Source organism: Agrilus planipennis, unplaced genomic scaffold, assembly GCF_000699045.2.
Source record: "Agrilus planipennis isolate EAB-ADULT unplaced genomic scaffold, Apla_2.0 scaffold182, whole genome shotgun sequence".
Classification (NCBI taxonomy): domain Eukaryota; kingdom Metazoa; phylum Arthropoda; class Insecta; order Coleoptera; family Buprestidae; genus Agrilus; species Agrilus planipennis.
The window spans coordinates 19,860-39,176 of record NW_020438964.1 but is presented as its reverse complement, the minus strand read 5'-3'; the positions used below and the strand labels follow the sequence as shown (position 1 = coordinate 39,176).

The following is a 19,317-nucleotide window of genomic DNA, read 5'->3' as shown; positions in this document are numbered from 1 at the left end:
AAGGTGTAAGTCTTTTCCCAGCGGAGTTTAATGAAATCGGCTTCATCATCGTTCCAGTAATTGCATCCTCGGGTACCGTATTGAGACACGACTGGCTTAAAGTCCAATCCCATTTCTAAAGGTGTAAGTCTTTTCCCAGCGGAGTTTAATGAAATCGGCTTCATCATGGTTACAGTAATTGCATCCTCGCGTACCGTATTGAGACACGACTGGCTTAAAGTCCAATCCCATTGCTAAGTCTAAGTCTCTTCCCAGCTGAGTTTTATCCTCTAACACACCCTGAATTAGACAAAGATTTATAACATCAACTTATGCAGAAAAGTAGGATTACCATGTTTCGTAGTGTATATATGACTCTTGAAGGGGCCAGTCTTATTTCAGTACTAAAAAACGTTGAATCTGGGTTCAACGATGATGAAGGCAACCTCATTTGAAAATATGGAAGAAGAAGAAGAAGAAGAAGAAATGAGAAAACATAGACAATAATTGTGGCATAACTTATTCCCACCTATTAGGCCTACAAGAGATAGCACGTAGAACGAATCGCGCCTTACATTCTAATTCAAAGATGGTGTGGAAACCAATGCAGCGCAATGTTCGAGTTTTCTGAGCCTTATATTTAGAAAGTCATTAGTTTTATACGTAGACTTCGCGAAATACAAACTCTGTGTGCAGATTTATCTCATAAACAAACGTATAATAAATAAAATTAGCATGAACCTGTGCGGAAACGTGCTATTTTACGAGATATTTTTGCAGTCATCTAGTTCACTTGTTAAATACTAATTACGTATCGAAAGTTAAATCCAGTATTTTTATGAAAAAACTATTGGTAAACCAATAACTCATCAAATGTGAAGACGTTTTATCTAGTTTTAGTATAAGAAACTTAAATCAATCATATAGGAATGATTCCTGAACGATCCATTCTTCTTTCTGCTTAATAAACAGAATGATGGATTACATTTTAAAGCAACTGGATGAATATTATAACAGAAAATTTTATTGTAAAGTTTCCGAAGGCTAATTTAGGAATTCAATGTAAAAGTTAGTACCTAATAAGAGATTTCCTGAAATAAACAGAAACAAGTTCAAGAACGCTGAATTTGAAGTAATGGTTTCAATGGGAAATAAAAATCGACTGGTATTTTCTTCGAGTAGGTATCTGCTGAGTGTATGATCATATGGGGGGGGGGCTAATTGCAAACTTTACAAATTATATTGCAATTGCCGGAATTAAAAAATAGAGGTTCCATTTAAAATGTAAAGCGAGGAGCGAAACAACAGGTTTTCAATTCAGTCTAGTATGGATAATAATTCATTTCAACACGTCTCAGCTTCCACTGTCAATTCATCATTATCACCATCATCATAAGGCCATCAGTCCTAAGACTGATTGGATGCGTACCTCCACTTTTTCCTATCCGGAGCTAATCTTCGCATTTCTTTAAAACTAGAACATCCAACGTCCTTATCTATTTGTGAGCTGTAATCTAATCTAGGCTTAGCTCTACTCCTGTTATCTCCTGTTTCTGTTTGTAATATGCCTCTGATTATCTCTTCATGTCTGAGAAGGTATCCTAACAACCTATCTCGCCTATTCCTTATTGACTTCCATAGCGATCTCTTGTTCTACTATTTAATACATCCTGATTTCTAACCTTCTCCATCTACGGTATCGTACATCATATTTCGAACACTTGCAACATTTTCTTCTCCGTTGTGCCCACCGTCCATGTTCTGCACTATATATACTCCTCCTCACTATTGGGATCCGTCAAATGGGCATACACCATCTGGTGGCAAAATTTATAACTCGAATGAGGGAAAAATTTAAATAGGAACTGTGCACGCAAATTGTAAAATTGTTTATTAAAATAATAAAACACGTTAAAAAAGTAAAAATTTTTTTGATGATGGAGTCGACGAAGTTTTCTTCTTAAGTTAAATTAAATAAAAAGTTAATATGTTCAGTGAAAAGCTGCAATAGCACTTCAGACATAGATCTTCACTCTTCACCTACATTAACTACTTTCCAATAAAAACTAACCGTTTTATATATGTAAAAAATATATTCGGAAAATTAGAGAAAAAAGTAAACTAATAGAAGCTTGGATGAAAGCAGTAGGTATCAAAGAAGTGAATTCCGGAATAAAAATTTGTTCACGTCATTTTAATGCACATGATTATATTTCAGCAAGTATTTACCATCAGCCATAACCTTAATATTTAAAACTAGAATCATACTAAAATTATAAAGTGAGAAATTATTTATTCCTGTGTAATTGATTTAACACAATTCTAATGATACGATATAAGTATTTTGAGGTTAAGAACCTACAACAAAGTTGCAATAATGTGTTTGCAACGTTCTCTTAAATCGGCTTTGCACGTGCAAGACATTGATATGATATTGCTTAAATCACCCAGAATCACCTCACCAATTACATAACGTGAATCACTTTTTAAATCCGAAGTTTGTAAAAAGTAGGCAGTAAACTTGACGGAATTTGTTATTTCCGAATTTTACAATGTGATTGGCATTAAAAACACGCTCACCTTCAACGAAATTTCCTTTCCGAGGCTTTGTGTCAGCCCAATCACATATTGTGTCAATACTTATCATTTTATCGTAATTTAAAAACAGAAATTGCACGGTACACTATAGGAACTACGATAAATTTTCCCTTATCGGCGCCATGTTTTTAGGCTCCTCCCATTTGACGGATCCCAATACGCCTTTCTTTTTCCATCAGTTAATTAAAATTTAATCTTTTTATTGCTTTCCATTAGTACTTTACTTTTTTGTTATTTTTACATTTATTGTCATGCTTTGTTACACTTTGGTAATCTTCTTCTCTAGTAGCTGTGGGTTCCATTATTATTCAGCTAATGATGCTAATGCGATACCAAAACAATTGCTATTTATTAAATTATATTCTAAAATCTACCATGGATTTTAACTTTCATCAAATAGAAGCCGATTTCGTTTCTTCGCTGTAACAAAGTTTAGTTGGCTACTCTTTAATTTGGGACATTACCAAAGGAGAAGTCATTAAGTCTCCGACAATTTCTTTTTTCTGCTCTTTTAACTGCAAAAGTTACGGGGAAAAATACTTGGGAGGGTTAAGTAGATACCCGGGTATTTTTTAATATAATTCGATAGAGTTTACATTTAATTTAAAATACGTGAACAAAGTATTGTGATTGCGGTGCTTTCTAAGTCCATACGCGACCTAAATCCGTTGATCAAATTGTAAATAACATGGTACGTTCGTTGTTGCGGCTAAACTCGGAAGTTTTAAGTGTTTACATCTTTTATTTTGGCGTACGGATGGAGGGAATAATCCAAAAAACACTTTTCCGGTTGATTACATTCGAACCTCTGTCTCCGACCGTTGAGCCATCGATTTTCCGAGAACAACGAAGACGAAGAATAATGAAACGCCAACTCTAATGCAACGTTCTGGAGCTACACAAATCTTCCGCCGTGAGAGACAGATTATATCCGTATTATTGTTGGCAAGAGAACGTAAAGAATGGTTTTAAATGTGGCACGTTTCAGCTCGTTGACTTCCGAAAAATTAATAAATATCAAAACGCAATGTGGCATCGCCTTGTAAAAATTGTTACGTGAAGTCAGAGCAAAACAACGTAAAATGCATGTTCCAGAAAAATTGTTTCACAAAAAAATAAAACTTCTGAGGGTGTTTATAGAAATACAATATTTGCATTGTCTCTATTAATATTAGTTTACAGAGGGTGACAGCTCTAACGTCACTAGAAGGATGGACTTCAAAGTGAGGATTCAAGGATTATATATGTTATTATGAGCAGATAAATATCTTTTCTAATTTAGGTCCTTGAAATTATTCTTTTGTACAGTTCTACAAAGCATTTTATTAAAATAAAGTTTATTATATCGATAACAAGAAATCAAATGCGCGGATCATGCTTTAATTACGTTTCTCGTAAATCGTAGCAGACCTTGTTCGTGACTTTTCCCTAGCGGCCTGCGTTAACAGGCTAATGGGGGTGGGTATTCATTATCATCATCATCATCATAAGGTCGTCAGTCCTAAGACTGGTTGGACACGTACCTCCACTCTTTTCTATCCTGAGCTAATCTTCGCATTTCCCTAAAACTAGAACAACCCACATCCTTAACTATTTGCCAACACTAATCTAATATAGGTTTGCTTCTCCTGTTTCTGCCTCTAATATGTCTCTGATTATACGTTCATGCATGAGAAGGTGTCCTATCAACCTATCTCGCTTATTTTTGATTGACTTCCATAGAGTCCTTTGTTAAATTTTCTGATTTCCCTACTCGTCTCATTGTATTAACATATCACGCTCCGACTCGTGAAATATTGCATTTAACCCTATTGCACTTATTGATAACATCCCCCGAGGTAGTCCCCGTCCGGACTAGTTTACGTCCGGAGTGCTTTACCCCAGAGGACGCCATCATTTCATATGTCTGATACGTTTTACTTGGGATATCCTAATGTGGTGGTTTTCCGTTGCCTTCCACATCGCAGTATTGTGCATACTAATCCTTGTGATCTCTGCCACCCTGAGTACTGAAAGAGTTGCTGCCCTCTTTCAGAGACTTCTTTTAGTCTGGTTTCTCTTTAAGAACCCCTCCATTATGGTTGAACCTATAGTCCGGCTCCCTAAATTATCGAAACTCGCAAGCCGACCCACCCTAGTTTGCACAAGAGTTTCGTCAACATCTAAGTCCCATTGGATCGGGTTTTCATCATATTTGCAGTTTTTAGCATGATGAATCAGTTACATGTTAGTCCATGGTTTGTACATATCGCAGTTTATTTATTATCATTAAATTATTCAAATCAGGCTTATTGTAATAATATATTGGTTTTATTCGCTTCGTCAAGAAACAAACTTTAAGAGAATACTTACCTATAGAAATGAGGCATTTATCATAATCAAATGGAACTAGAAGTGCATAAATAATTGAAAGATATTAGGCGTAGCTTATCTATAACATTTTATAGAATACAGATAAGAAATTAAACTATATGAAACCCTTATGAAATCCTACAAATGGCGTGATAAACGCCATCTGTAATACAATGCTACAGTTGGTGGAATTCAATATGCTCAACAAGGTCAATTTAAATAAATGGATATGTACTTGCTGAACTAAATCCAGGCGTAGCTCACCACTACTTGATAGGCACGTTACCATAATCAAACAAAGAAATTCGAAGTGGTCAGTATTCTGTCGAAACTGCCAGCGCGGATTGCGATTTCGATCCTGTTGGATTTTATCAGCGCGTCACAAACAGTTTCTCATGGATTCAGTTCAGCAAGTAGATATCCATCTATTTAAGTGGACCTTGTTAGGCATATTGAATTCGACCCAATGTAGATGGCGTTTACCATGTCATTTGTAGGATTTCATAAAACGCGCTGTGTTAAGGCAGTAGGTAAAGTTGGCCTCTGTTCTGTCGAAACTGTCTGTGACGCGCTAATGAGATCTAACAAGATCGAAATCACCATCCGCGTTTGGCAGTTTCGACAGAATACTAACCACTTCGAATTTCCTTCTTCGATTATGAAACCCTTCACGTTTAATAGCAGTAACTACTAAATATTTATGTGAAAATTCATAACACAAATGTCATAAATTCAGAATGAAATTGCTTTTCAGTTTCTGTTCACTGCTTAAGAATTGTGCGAGTGCATGAAAGACTTTTAGAAGAATGTAGGTACGTATGTTAACACAACATTCCAGTAATTTAACAAGGATAACTGACGTCTGTGCGTCGCTTCGCATGAACCTTCCACTTCGTGTTGTAACAAATAAACGATCTGCCAAGAGCAGTGGTAGTCTGCGGAGGATGGGTCGTCAAACATGTAAATTTACAGACAGTGGAAAACGGTCAAACGTACGTACAGGGGAACGTATGAGGGCAAACATGAACGCCAACGGGAACGTGAACGAGTTGTAGCAGGCGAATGCGACAGTTCGGCAACAGATGGTCTAACAAATGGACTTAACATTTCGTTGAACTAGACCTCAAAGGCCAACTATCTCTTGTCAAACTACATGGAAGTTGGACCGTTTTGCAGGACGATTTTCTGACACCGCAACTTGTCAAAGAGACCGCATAAACTTGTATCTCACACAACGGAGAGTCCAAGGAGCATTTTGCAGGATTTTTATTAATTATTAGGGTGGCCTAAGAACTATGGGAAACATTTTTTTTTTAATTTCTGTTCGTATGTTTCTAAATTAAGAATAACGGATTCTCTCTGATTTATCGCTAAAACTATTTCTGACATCCACTGTCATCAAATAAAATCAACGAAATCTTAATATTGAAATCCAACAAACATAGAGAAGTTCGAAACCATCACAAATATGACGCTTTAAAAGTTTAAAAATTCTTGAAGGACTTTTAGCTGCACATTGGAGAACGAATCCATCATTCTAATATCCAAAATCATAACATGGTGAAAAAGTTATGACTAAAGGAGTACTTTCTGATTTTTTCATTTGTATGTGGTGCCTGAGCGTGTACCATGAGGAGTAAAATTTTGAAGAAAACTAGATGTTACGAATGAGAGTTACCCATTGGAATGTACCCATCTTTCATTGCCGATATATTTTCACCCTTTCATTGTCTTCGAATTTGCTTCGTCACTATCTTCCAATCCACATTTTTAAGAACAGATTGAAGAGGGCGTTCCACTATACCCTCCGACTTTGCACTAGACTTATGTCAGAGGGACTAAAAGCTCATCAACATTAAAACCCAAACGCAAAAGCTTGTTCCTCCTCCTAACTACTGTTTCTGCCTTAATATGTCTCTGACTAGACCTTCATGCATGAGAAGGTGTTCTACCAACCTATCTCGCCTATTTCTTATTGACTTCCATTCAGTCCCCTATTCTTTCTAATGCCTCTTCATTTCTAACCTTTTCTACCCACGTTATACTCATCATCCGCCTATAATATCACATTTCGAACGCTTCTAACCTTTTCTTTTCCGCCGCACCCGCCATTCATGTTTCGCACCCGAACAGTTAATTTACAGATTTAAAAAATATTTTTAAAAGTGTACGTTTGAAATGCAAAGCGCAGAAGAAAAAATTGGAAATATTTAAGATTTATGATATGGAGTTGTAGGCGAAAGTTGAAAGTACCTTGGATAGAAAAGGTTAGGAATGAATAGGTATAAAAGGAGGGGTGAACAAATCGAAACAAAGGGAGAGACATGAAGAACTTCTGAGATATGAGAAGCTATTAGTCGCAGAAACAGGAGTAATAAGTAGTTGGGGATGTTAGATGTTTTAATTTTTTTAAGATAGAAAAGAGTGAAGGTGCGTGTTCAACCAGCTGGCAGACTGGCAGATCCATGACGATGATAATTTCATTTCTGGCTATATTATAAAGAGAGGTCCCATACAAGATAAGGTACATAGGAAACCATTTCGTATTATTTTATATACTGGGTCAATTAATGTAATATTTGAAATTACTCCCGCTCTGTCTCTTCAAAGCAAATTGAATAATTGAATTGAATCCCTTGATTGAGAATGCACTAACATGAAGGATGAATTTATGTGACTGAAAGCGGTTAAAAGCCTATTCAATAAACGACGAAAACGTGCCTATAGAAATATACATACATCATGTTTGTATTCGAAATTTTAATATCAAATAAACCATTTGCTAATGATGTTGAAAATGACGAACGATTCATTATTTTCAAAATAAATGCATGCGGATGTACAGTATTTACATTGGCTTCAAATGGTTCGCGTAAAATCCTCCCAAAAGATCGTTAAATTACCTCATTAAGCTCGGAACGTTAACGAGTATTCGAATTTTACTCAACAAACTGGTACTAATTAAAATGTTTATCCAAAAAAAAAGGACAATTACTTCATTACGTTCTCTTGGAATCTGTCGAGTGTACAAAACTAGAGCGGAAACAGAAAGGAAGATAGGAAGAAGAACTAAGTGCCCAGCATCATGAAATGTTTGGATGCTTTCGATTAATTAAGAAACACTGAAAAGCTTTCGAAAATACATCGTCGCTTGAACTGCACTAATCCGATGCCTGCTTTCTTTCACCTAAAGGAATTATGTGTCCAGCAGGAACTAACAGGCTTAGAAATAAAATATACTACCGATGAACAAACAAGAAATAGATTGAAATCAAATTAGACTTGCCAAAAACTATAGCGAAAATTATTTCTGAAAATAAATAAATAAATTAACAAAAATTTCGAATTACAGAATTTGAATGATTTCTTGATCCTCTTTTAAACCGAATTTAATCGGACTATTTATGATCTAGGTACTAATCGAGTTATAAGTATTAGCTTAGATATTTAAAAAAAATTCTACGTATTAACTTATTAGCATTAGTAGAAAATTATGGTAGATACCTTACGTATACCAATGTGGCGTATTATCTTTCATAATATTTTGATTATATTTTGTATATGTTTTTGTGTACGTGTAATGTTAAATTTTGTATTTATGTATGTATGTTCAATTTTGTAGACAATCCTTTTGAATATGCTCAGATAAATTTCCCGATTCTGGTTAGTCGTAAATATGCACATTCTTACAACAACATTCCTATCTTTTGTTCTTTTATTACTGTTCTATATTCTAAAGTAATTTCTTTTGTTCACATTTCTATACTTCACTGAAAACCTGTACTTTCCAATAATCCCTAATAAACAAAAAAGAAAGGTCTTACCCCAAGTAATTACAACAGTTTAAAGTGAGCGAAACACGTATCCGCGTTTTTTTAAACTGTTGTGGTTAGTTGTTTGTAAGACCTTTCCTTTTTGTTTATCATTACAGCACAGTCTCCTTTACATTTATTTCAATTTCTAATAACGTTTCAGTTTCAGTTGCCAACCGCATGACGTCTAACATTCTTACTTTTTCTTAAATACATGTTTATGATTGGTTACTTTGGTACTTTTGGGTCTATGGCCTTTCGCTGTATTTCTAAGTAAATGTTATTCTAGAGTTTATCTTTATTTTAGCCACTTCTAGGTCCTCCCTCATTTTTCTTTCTAGCAATTAACACCTCCTTTTCAGACTTCCTAATACTTTACCTTTAAAACTACAATCAGTTCCTCTACAGTCCTATGATAACTTATTCAGTAATCAACCTGTCAACCTGAGCTACTACTTATTTATCATATAAAAATTATATCTTTATAGTTAATTGTACGTTTCATTAAATAACGCTTCTCACTAAACAACGCCAAACCAAGATAATGTATCACAATTTCTTAGCGGTTACTCTGTAGAAGGCAAAGATTTCGACGTTTATTTTTATTCATTCATATAATAATCAATAATGCGTTTCAGAAAATACTACAAACGGCACAGTGAACGCCATCTGTAGCACGATGCTACATTTTAGGATTACGTACTACAGATGGCGTTTACCGCGCCATTTGTGGTATTTTCTAAAACGCGTTGTTAAGACAGCAGGTAAAAGTTGGTCTGTGTTCTGTCGGAGCTGCCTGCGACGCGCTGATGAGATCCAAAAAGATCGAAATCGCGATCCGCGTCTGGCAGTTTCGACAGAATACAGACCACTTCGAATTATTTTATTCGATTATGGTAACGTGCCTATCACGTTGAGGTTAGCTACGCCGGGATTCGTTTCAGCAAGTAGATATCCATATATTTAAATGGACCTTGTTGGAGCATACGTAATCCTAAAATGTAGCATCGTACTACAGATGGCGTTTACCGCGCCATTTGTGGTATTTTCTAAAACGCGCTGTTAAGACAGCAGGTAAAAGTTGGTCTGTGTTCTGTCGGAGCTGTCTGCGACGCGCTGATGAGATCCAAAAAGATCGAAATCGCGATCCGCGTCTGGCAGTTTCGACAGAATACAGACCACTTCGAATTATTTTAATAATCAATAATATTTCTGGTAGGTACTCAACGAAATCCAATTATCTATTTTACGTTCTCCAGTTGTCAGCGATGCTAGTTTCCATTTTAGCCTCTGGTACTAGACTATCTTTGGAACTTAAACTGTCAGCTATAGTCGGTAACTGTTGTTCTCTAACACTGTATTTTCTTGCGGTTTCCTACTCAATGATTCCTGGTACACGTCCCTACGCCAGTCTTCATTTATTAGATTGTTTCCGATCTCTCTCACAATATTCGCTTATACATTTTTTACAGCACACTGCCTGCTCGTCGTATTGTTAAATTGAATTTTGTCACAACCGAATTCGTCGTTCCTTCGTGTATTGAAAACCAAATCAAGTAATATAGAAGCAATAATTTTATTTTGGGAATTGCAAGCTGTAACCGCTTTTTGTTTTTAGACTCCCGCAACCAACTTAGAATCCTTATCTATTTCTCCCATTTCTCCTTTCATTTGAGAGGGTGAGAATGTTTTCAGGAACTTTTGATTTTGACTCTTCAGTCAGTTGTTTTCAAAGAAACTGTCGATATCTCCATCCCCTTTCATCGTCAATGGAAGATATCTGAAAAAAGTTTCAAATAGAGCATTGACTTATAACAATTTGAATAAATTGTCTATCGCAAGTATCGTAAAAAGAAATGTTCACAAAAGTTTAATTATACCATTGGACAACATGCTCAAAACGCTCCTGTAATAAAATTTTACGATGCTTGTTGAGGTAGCATTCCTTTGAAAGAGACCATACTTAAAATTAACGCAAATACAAAATAAGAAGTCAACGTTGTTATATCAAACTCGTCTTAACAAAAAAGCAATTGCGAAATGAGCATACATCAGGGGTCCGTAAAAGGAAAATGGCGCTTTTTGTTATCGTTTAACTACTTCAGATTCAGAAATTTTTTGGTTTTCAGCATTTTGGTCATTTCCAAATATTCCATGGCGCTATTTCATATAAAAACTTTTGGGTGTTTAATTCCCACCAGCCACTAGTGCTGGTTGGCGGGCAGTCCCTCCGGACTACGTCGGAAGGTAGGGCGAAAGGCCCTCTTCAGCCTGCCTTCAGGAATCGTGGGAATGGGTGGGTGATGAGAAAGTTGAGACGGACGAAATGAAGACAGAAGAGAATGAAAGATTATCTGTGGAATATTACTGCCCCAGCATTTGCCTAAGTGATCCAAGGAAACCACAGAAAAAACCAAGGCAGACGGACCTGGAATCGAACCGGCGTCCTCCCGAATACTAAACAACGGTCTAAACCTCTAGGCCATGCCGCTTGGATAGAAAGAGGAAAAACAGTATTTACGTTGCAAACCATGTGACGTTATAATCGTTCGAAATGTGGTGTTACAGGCGAATGATGAGGATACCGTGGATAGAGAAGGTTGGAAATGAAGAGATATTAGAAGTAATAGAAGAACGGGGACTCTGTGCAAGTCAATAAGAAATAGGCGAGATAGGTTAGTAAGACACCTTCTCAGACATGAAGGTCTAGTCAGAGACATATTAGAGGCAGAAACGGGAGTTAGGAGGGGTAGACGTAGACCTAGATTAGATTACTGTTCGCAAATAGTTAACGATGTGGGTTGTTCTAGTTTTAGGTAAATGCGAAAATTAGCTCTGGATATGAAAGAGTGGAGGGGCGTGTCCAACCAGTCTTGACGGATTGACGACCTTATGATGATGACTGATCAGTTCTCAATTAAGAAGAGTAGAAGAACTGAGGGTTATATGAAAGTCAATAAGAATAAGGCAAGGTAGATTTATAGAATACCTTCCTAAGCATAAATGGCTAGTTAGAGACATACTAGAAGCAGAAACAGCAGATGAGAGGAGCAGAAAGCGAAGATTAACTTAGGACAGGAAAGACTAGAAGTGCTTGTCCAACCAGTCTTAAGACTGACGGTAACAATGATTAGTTTTTCTAGGTACTTGATGATAATAATGATGAGTTTTTAGTACAATTACTGTGCTCAGACATCTACCAATTGAAAGTTGCGTTTAAATGAAACATAAACCGATACCTATCTATATTACGTTAACATTTAATTAATCAATTGAATATACTCTTTGTTTATTTAACGACGTGAACATCGATTTGTTTAAACACTGAATTTATTGAAGAGCCATTGACAATGGCCAACAATAATTACTTTGATGTGTTTTCAGTTCGAGCAACCGAAAATAAAATATTATAATTTTATAAATATGTTATTGTCTATATTTGCATATGGAACTGCAAACACATAATAATAATTTGTATTTTACGGTGCTTCACGAGCTAAATGATGTGAAAAGTGTGTGCATATTGCAAGGCCCCGCTCGCTACAATTTATAACGGTATTAAAACTTGCTAGTTTATGTTATCGTAAAAGACAAAAATTATCTAGGTACTATTATTAAAACACCAGCTCGCTTTTGCCCATTTCGCCATCAAAGAAGTTCGCCGATAAGCATTCCCCCGACAACCACTTTGCCGACATTTCATTTTTTTTTTCAAGCTTTACTTCCTTATGCGCTTCTTTTCAAACTAGGAGATCTTGACAAGTTAAATGTATGTATTTATTGTCTTTTTTGGAAAAAACGTATAAACTACTACTTTTTAAAAATTTTGTGAAAGTGTTCCAATAATGTGTTGGCCTAAAATTAACAAATTCTATTTAGGATTTAAGATATATTGGATATTATCAAAATACGAAAAAACAAATAACAGAATATTCTACATCAGTGGACAGTAATTAGGACCAGAAGGATTCACTATTTCCAATGTAAAATCTCCCTTCCCATTTTATGGTTCCCCAATCAGAGAGATAGCGATTTGTGTTTCTAAAATATCTAGATCCTTTCAATTGTGCAATACCCGTAATATTAGCATTAAACTGCATTCATCATCATCATAAGGTCATCAGTCCTAAAACTAATTGGACACGCACCTCCACTTTTCTCTATCCTGAGCTAATCTTCGCATTTCCTTAAAACTAGAACATCCCTAACTATATGTGAACAGTTATCTAATTTAGGTCTACCTTTCTTCCTCTGTTTCACCGAGCGGCATGGCCTAGAGGTTTAGACCATTGCTTAGCATTCGGGAGTACGCCGGTTCGATTCCGGGTCCGTCTGCCTCGGTCCAAGTTTTTCTAAGGTTTCCTTGGATCATCTAGGCAAATGCTGAGGCAGTAATATTCCACAGATAATCTTTCAGTTTCTTCTGTCTTCATTCCGTCCGTCTCATCTTTCTCACCCGAACCACCGCCCACCCATTCCCACGGTTCTTGAAAGCAGACTGAAGAGGGCCTTCCGCCCTACCTTCCGGCGTAGTCCGGAGGGACTGCCCGCCCATCAGCATTACTGGCTGGTGGGAATGAAACACTCGAAAGTTTTTTTTCCTCTATTTCTGTAATGTCTCTAATTAGCCCTTCATTCACTGAGAAGGTGTCCTACCAACCTATTTCGCCTATTACTCATTGACTTCCATAGTGACATCTGTTGTTCTATTCTTTCTAATACCTCCTCATTTCTAACCTTTTCGATCCACGGAATCCTCATCTTTCGCCTGTAACACCACATTTCGAACGCTTCCAGTCTTTTTTTTTCCGCCATGCCCACCGTCCATGTTTCGCACCCGCACAGTGCCGCACTCCAAACATACACACTTAATAACCTTTTTTGAATTTCTGAATTAACCGTTCGCGAGCATAAAAGTGACTTCTTTATGTCGGTTAGATGGTGATTACTGTCATCAATATACTGTTGGTTATATATTTTTTTGCCCATGTACTGTTTATTGGTAGCATTAGATTAAGTGTGAATCAGACTGTTTAAGTTAACAATCAACTTCTAATAGCCGTGTAAACTTTGTGCAGTTTATTAACTAATTTAGCAATACAAAATCAATAAGTCACTGTAAAACGGTTGTTACAATAATGTGACATGATACGTATTTACGAGTTTGAATCATATCGCTGCTATAAGGGCGAAATCCCCGATTTCAAGGAAGAAAATCTCCCAAAATAGTACACGCGAAAAAACAAATCATTGGCTCCTCTCAGTGAGACAATTTTTAGAGAAACAGTTGCTGCATCCTTATCATTTGCAGCGTGTACAAGTCGTTCTTTAATTTCATTCTCAGCCACCAGTGGACTTGTGTTGGTGGTTTTGAAAGAAAAGTACTGTGTAGGATGTCGTTTACAGACTTTGCTTCAAGTAGCAAAATGGTAAAATTTTTGAAGACTTATTTGACTTTTTGGTAACTTTACTTACAATCACCCGGAAAAAAGGTAACGCACCTTGGCAATACCTCAATTGTGTGGAAATTTGCCTTAATTAAATTACAATTATTACAAAACAAAAACATTACAAACTTTTTCTTTTTGTTTTCTTAGATACATTTGCATAGTGTTGCCTATAATGTACTTATTTAATTTATATAGTCTCAACATTATGTGTAGTACTAAATTGTTTATGTTTATTTGTTTATTGCAGACGTTCGATAAAATCGGCAATGTTTACATCTCCGTCTATGTGGCTGCACAGTTTTTATCGTACCTACTACTATGCTATTCTGTTTCTATTATAAACATACGTTACCAATTCACACACAGGACCGGCTTCGCGTTCTTTTGCCCCTAAACACGCTGCGATTGTTTATTGCATCTTGTTTACACCCTCCAAAATTCGGCACTTATTTCTGTTACATCCTGTATAATGGTAATTATGTAATCCAAAGCCAAACTCAAAAGGATCTGATTACACAAACCCATTGTTGTGATTAACTAATATGCCCCCTGTTATATCAAGTCGCAATTTCTACATCTGCTGTGCATTTTCAGTGGTTTAGGCATAGATTCTTTAACTTTAAAATTTTTGTAACTAAAAATAACTAGCAGATTTCTGAAGTATACTTTTTTGTTTCAGGAACAACGAAATGTCTACTCCAAGTGCTGTCAAATTGTCTTCATTGGCAAAGGAACACCTTTAAAATATTTTACATGAATATAAGAATGGCAACGTCATCTACAAGTTAGTTTTGTGATTTTTCTTTGAATAATGGAGAAGGAGGCATCGCATTATTCTTACGAGACTTACTCGGTTGTGTCGAAACAATCAAATTCCGGTGTTGGTGGCAAAAGAGACCAAAAGAACGCAAAATGTGACGAGAAAGTGTGTAAATGCTTCGGTTCGAAAAAATCGAAACGGAAACAAGTATTGACGGGACTCGTTACTAACTTAGGCATTTGCGTACTTTTATTCGGTTACACCCTTATCGGTTCCGTGATATTCTTAGCGATAGAGGGCGGTAACAATATCCAAAAGCAAATTTTAGCTACCACGTCACTAGCAACGGAGCAATACAAAAGCAGGTAAGTCAAATATTAAAAAAAAAAAACGGGCAAGTGTTAAAAATAATATTTGGTATTTAAACTTTAACTCCTTTAAGACTTCAATGGAACTTTATTTTATTTGCGCTAAATTAAATCGCTGCAAAATGAAGATATTTGGGACAGCGGTTTTGATTATCGAATCTTTTTCAATTAACGTGATCTATGAGGATTTTATAGAGGCATATGTAAGGAGTAGTAGGGATATAAAGCAGAGGATAGCGCAGGGTCGAGTAGCCTTCAATAAAAAGATGCCACATCTATGCTCGCGAAAGGCTACTTTAGAAATTCGAAATAGATTGTTAAAGGTGTATGTTTGGAATGCGGCGCTGTATGGGTGCGAAACATGGACGGTGGGCGCGACGGAAAAGAATAGGTTAGAAGCCTTCGAAATGTGGTGTTATAGGCGAATGATGAGGATACCGGGGATAGAGAAGGTATCAGAAAGAATAGGACAATAGGACAATAGGGGACTCTATCGAAGTCAATAAAAATAGGCAAGATAGGTTCGTAGAACACCTTCTCAGGTCTAGTTAGAGACATATTAGAGGTAGAAACAGGAGGTAAGAGAAGTAGAGGTAGACCAAGATTAAATTACTGCTCGCAAATAGTTAAGGATGTGGGTTGTTTTAGTTTTAGGGAAATGCGAAGTGTAGCTCAGGATAGGAAAGAGTGAAGGTACGTGTCCAACCAGTCTTAGGACTGATGACCTTATGACGATGATATGTAAGTGAACAAGCTTACGTATGAACAATTTTCGAATGTGTGTGACAGAAACATGAACTTAGGTATGTTCTTTATTTGTTAACAAAGTTATCTAGAACATTTAAGAAGGATTGCTGCCTGCGTCTTTTTATAAAAAATGTAAAAAGTATAATAACGATTTATCATTACAGCACATATAAATTCGTGTTACTAAAAATGCCAAATTAATCCATTTTGTAATTTCTCTTTTTTTGCATAGACTGTTTTTAAAGAGAAATGAATCTTCATTTACAAAGTTTCACTGAAGTCCCTTTTATGAGCTCCATGGGACTACAATCTTTGCTCAGTTACTTGCTTGTACTTTAAAAATGTAAAATACCAACTTCCTTTGTAATGAATTTTCGTTCTCTATCTCAAATACTGAAAAAAGCAGTAAATGCATACCTAAGCACTACACAACGTTTTTATAGTTGAAATTGTGGTAAAGCAAAATTATTTTCAAAGGGATAGTGTTGAAAAATTCCATCTCCAACGTTTGCCATAGTTTTTGGAAAAAACACTGTATTTACTGAGTAAAAATGGGTGGTCTACCCTCGCAATTGTACGTACTTAATATTTTCAACTGTTTTATTCCCGAAATATTAGATAAGAACTTGCCATTGCGTAAAGGGACAAAAAGAAATATGGTGATACTGATTTACTTCTGCCGAATTGAAGAAGTAGACATAGCGGTTTTGTGTCGATCCATTGACGATCTTTTAGAAAATACCGGTGTGTCCAACTCTGTCGAAGTCACAATAAGTATTAAAGAAAAATACGCACTATTACTATGATTGCTCTTTACGTTTTTAGTATTTGATGGTTGGGCAAGTATTTATATAACCGTTAGTTAAATATTGTCGAAAGTCTTTTTGTAGAATTTTTCATCTCCTATAAATATTCTGACGCCCACATTTAATTTAACAGTTTTGAAGCTGTCCATGTGTCCATACACCATATGAAAATTTTTGTAGTTTAGGCGCGTCTAACAATTTTAAATCGAAGCAATCTTTAGCCACGTCGTAGACAGTGCACAGTACCAAGAAAATTGAGAAACAGAAACAGCATTTCATTTCTAAAGGGTCAAAAATATTAAAAAGGTCATCACGTTATTTTAGGAGGAGGTTAGATCATAAAACCATAGACTGCATGGGGAAGATGGAGTTAAAAAGTGGCTAAAATAAAATCAATGATACTGCAGCATTTAATCCATTAAAATATGAAACCACTTGAAGCAATAAAACAGCACTCGGAGTGCGATTGCGCATTGTATAATTACCGAATTGGAAACAAGTAGACAGAAACCGCTTTGTGCGTCATCACCCTTATTATTTTTTGACCGTGTAGTCTAAGAAAGCATCTTCGTCTTTCCTTATATATTAGTTAATGAAAAGAGGGAAAATTATTAACGTTTTCTCTCAACTTGAATTTGTTCCACTTTAGTTAATTTGTCATATAAAAAATATAAAAGGGCGAAATCCTCGATTTTAAAGAAGAAAAATAGTACACGCGAAAAAGTAGAGAACGTTAGCTCCTCTTAGTGTGGCAATTTTTAAAGGAGTAGTTGCTGCATCCTTATCATTTGCAACGTGTACGTCTTTCTTGAAGCTCATTTTCAGTCGCAAGTGGATTTATGTAGGTGGTTTCGAAAGAAAAAAGAAATTTCCATAGTTTATGTCATATAAAAAGTATTTTAAGTACCTAATCTCCCAGAAAGAAGCTGTAGAGTGTTGAAATCTGTAGACCACCTTGAATTCTATTCAGATAAGGGTCTAAAACATAATACGGCATTTGATCACGTCCAAATCTAAGAGATTTATATTGGTTATCTGTTCGAGTCAAGCATATACTGCAGCATCAGTATGACCAAATACTGATGGTTGATAATATTTATTGGATAAAAAGAATCTAGTTGTAAACCGTATCTGTTTTGAAGTGCCTCAAAAAACAAAAGACATTTTACGGCCAATGTTCGTTAGTTTTTCTTGACTTGGTGCTAAAATTTCTGCATGATTTTCTGTAAAAGTTGCTTTACTCTAGTCTTACAATATTCTTGGTGATTTGTCAATTTTCTCAAGAAATCGGTCACTATTAAGAAAAACAATTTAATTGATATTTCTAAAATATAATATATTTTATTTCTCTTTAATTAGGTTGAATAACAGCGCAATATTGAAAACGAAGACTGAGTACGCTCGTGCAAAAACAGTGGAGAGCATATGGGATATCACTGTAAGCCTGAACATTCTCTACCGAGATAATTGGACCAAATTAGCAGCCCAGGAGATCACCAGGTTTCAGAACGAGCTCCTGAAATCATTAGAAGAAGAAATGTTCTATTCGCAACCCGTACAAGAAAAAGAATCAGAAAGAGAACTTGTTAAAGAAATCGACTGGACGTTTGCCAGAGCCTTCTTGTATTCTCTGACCGTACTGACCACTGTCGGTAAGTGATTTTGTTTTGCACTTATTTTATCAGTTCCTATTTTTACTTTAATGCTGCAGTAATTTCTGTAACTGATTGATAATTTCATTTCATTAAAATGTTTGGTACCAACGTAAACAATGAAAATGTTTCCATTAAACGATTTATCGAACCTATATACTGTGACTATATACTGCAGTTATGCAGATTAGTAGATTTTGCCCATGGATTCAATGGCGTTGAAGTCCTAGAGACGCATCAAAGATCATCGACGATTATAAAACTATTTTTTCTATCCTTTGGGAACAGCATTTCTTCTTCTGGGTAAAAAATAGCCTATGTCCTTTTTTGTGCCCCTGACAATTGGTCTACAAAATTTCATGATGATCGATTGAGTAGTTAAGGCGTGAAGTCAATCACATCAAACTATTTTTTTTCTATCCATCGGGAATAGTATTTGTTTTTCTGGATAAAAGGTACTCTACGTGCTTTTCTGTACCCCTGACGATGTGTGTACAAAATTTCATGCATGATAATCGGTTAAATAGTTAAGGCATGAAAAGATAACAAACAAACTCACTTGATGGTGAAGAGTTTCTTGGCTTTTCTACCATTGTCAAATTCTAATTGGCGACGTTTCGCCATACTTAACAGATGGCATCTTCAGTGCTTCACGATGTATGATCTGCGACTGATACTGCGTTATCGTCATGTTTCGTTCCGGTAGTTGCACTCTCGTTTGTTTGTTTCTTACCAATGGTTTCCAGACTCTGTTTACCCTTAATCCATCTATTGCCATCTATTAAACATGGCA

The 19,317-nt window shown here is 36.0% G+C and overlaps 1 protein-coding gene across 4 annotated transcripts in view; it reads left to right on the top strand.

The window, feature by feature from the left end:
* Window positions 1–18,608, top strand: part of LOC108742961 — a 308,766-nt gene extending 290,158 nt beyond the window's left edge. For all 4 annotated transcript variants that reach the window (XM_025975270.1, XM_025975271.1, XM_025975269.1 and 1 more), the window contains 2 exons: window positions 14,871–15,316; window positions 18,232–18,608. In XM_025975270.1, coding sequence (XP_025831055.1) covers window positions 15,003–15,316; window positions 18,232–18,532 — 615 coding nt within the window. In that variant the 5' untranslated portion in view covers window positions 14,871–15,002 and the 3' untranslated portion in view covers window positions 18,533–18,608. The remainder of the gene's footprint in view (window positions 1–14,870; window positions 15,317–18,231) is intronic.
* Window positions 18,609–19,317: the final 709 nt, after the last annotated feature.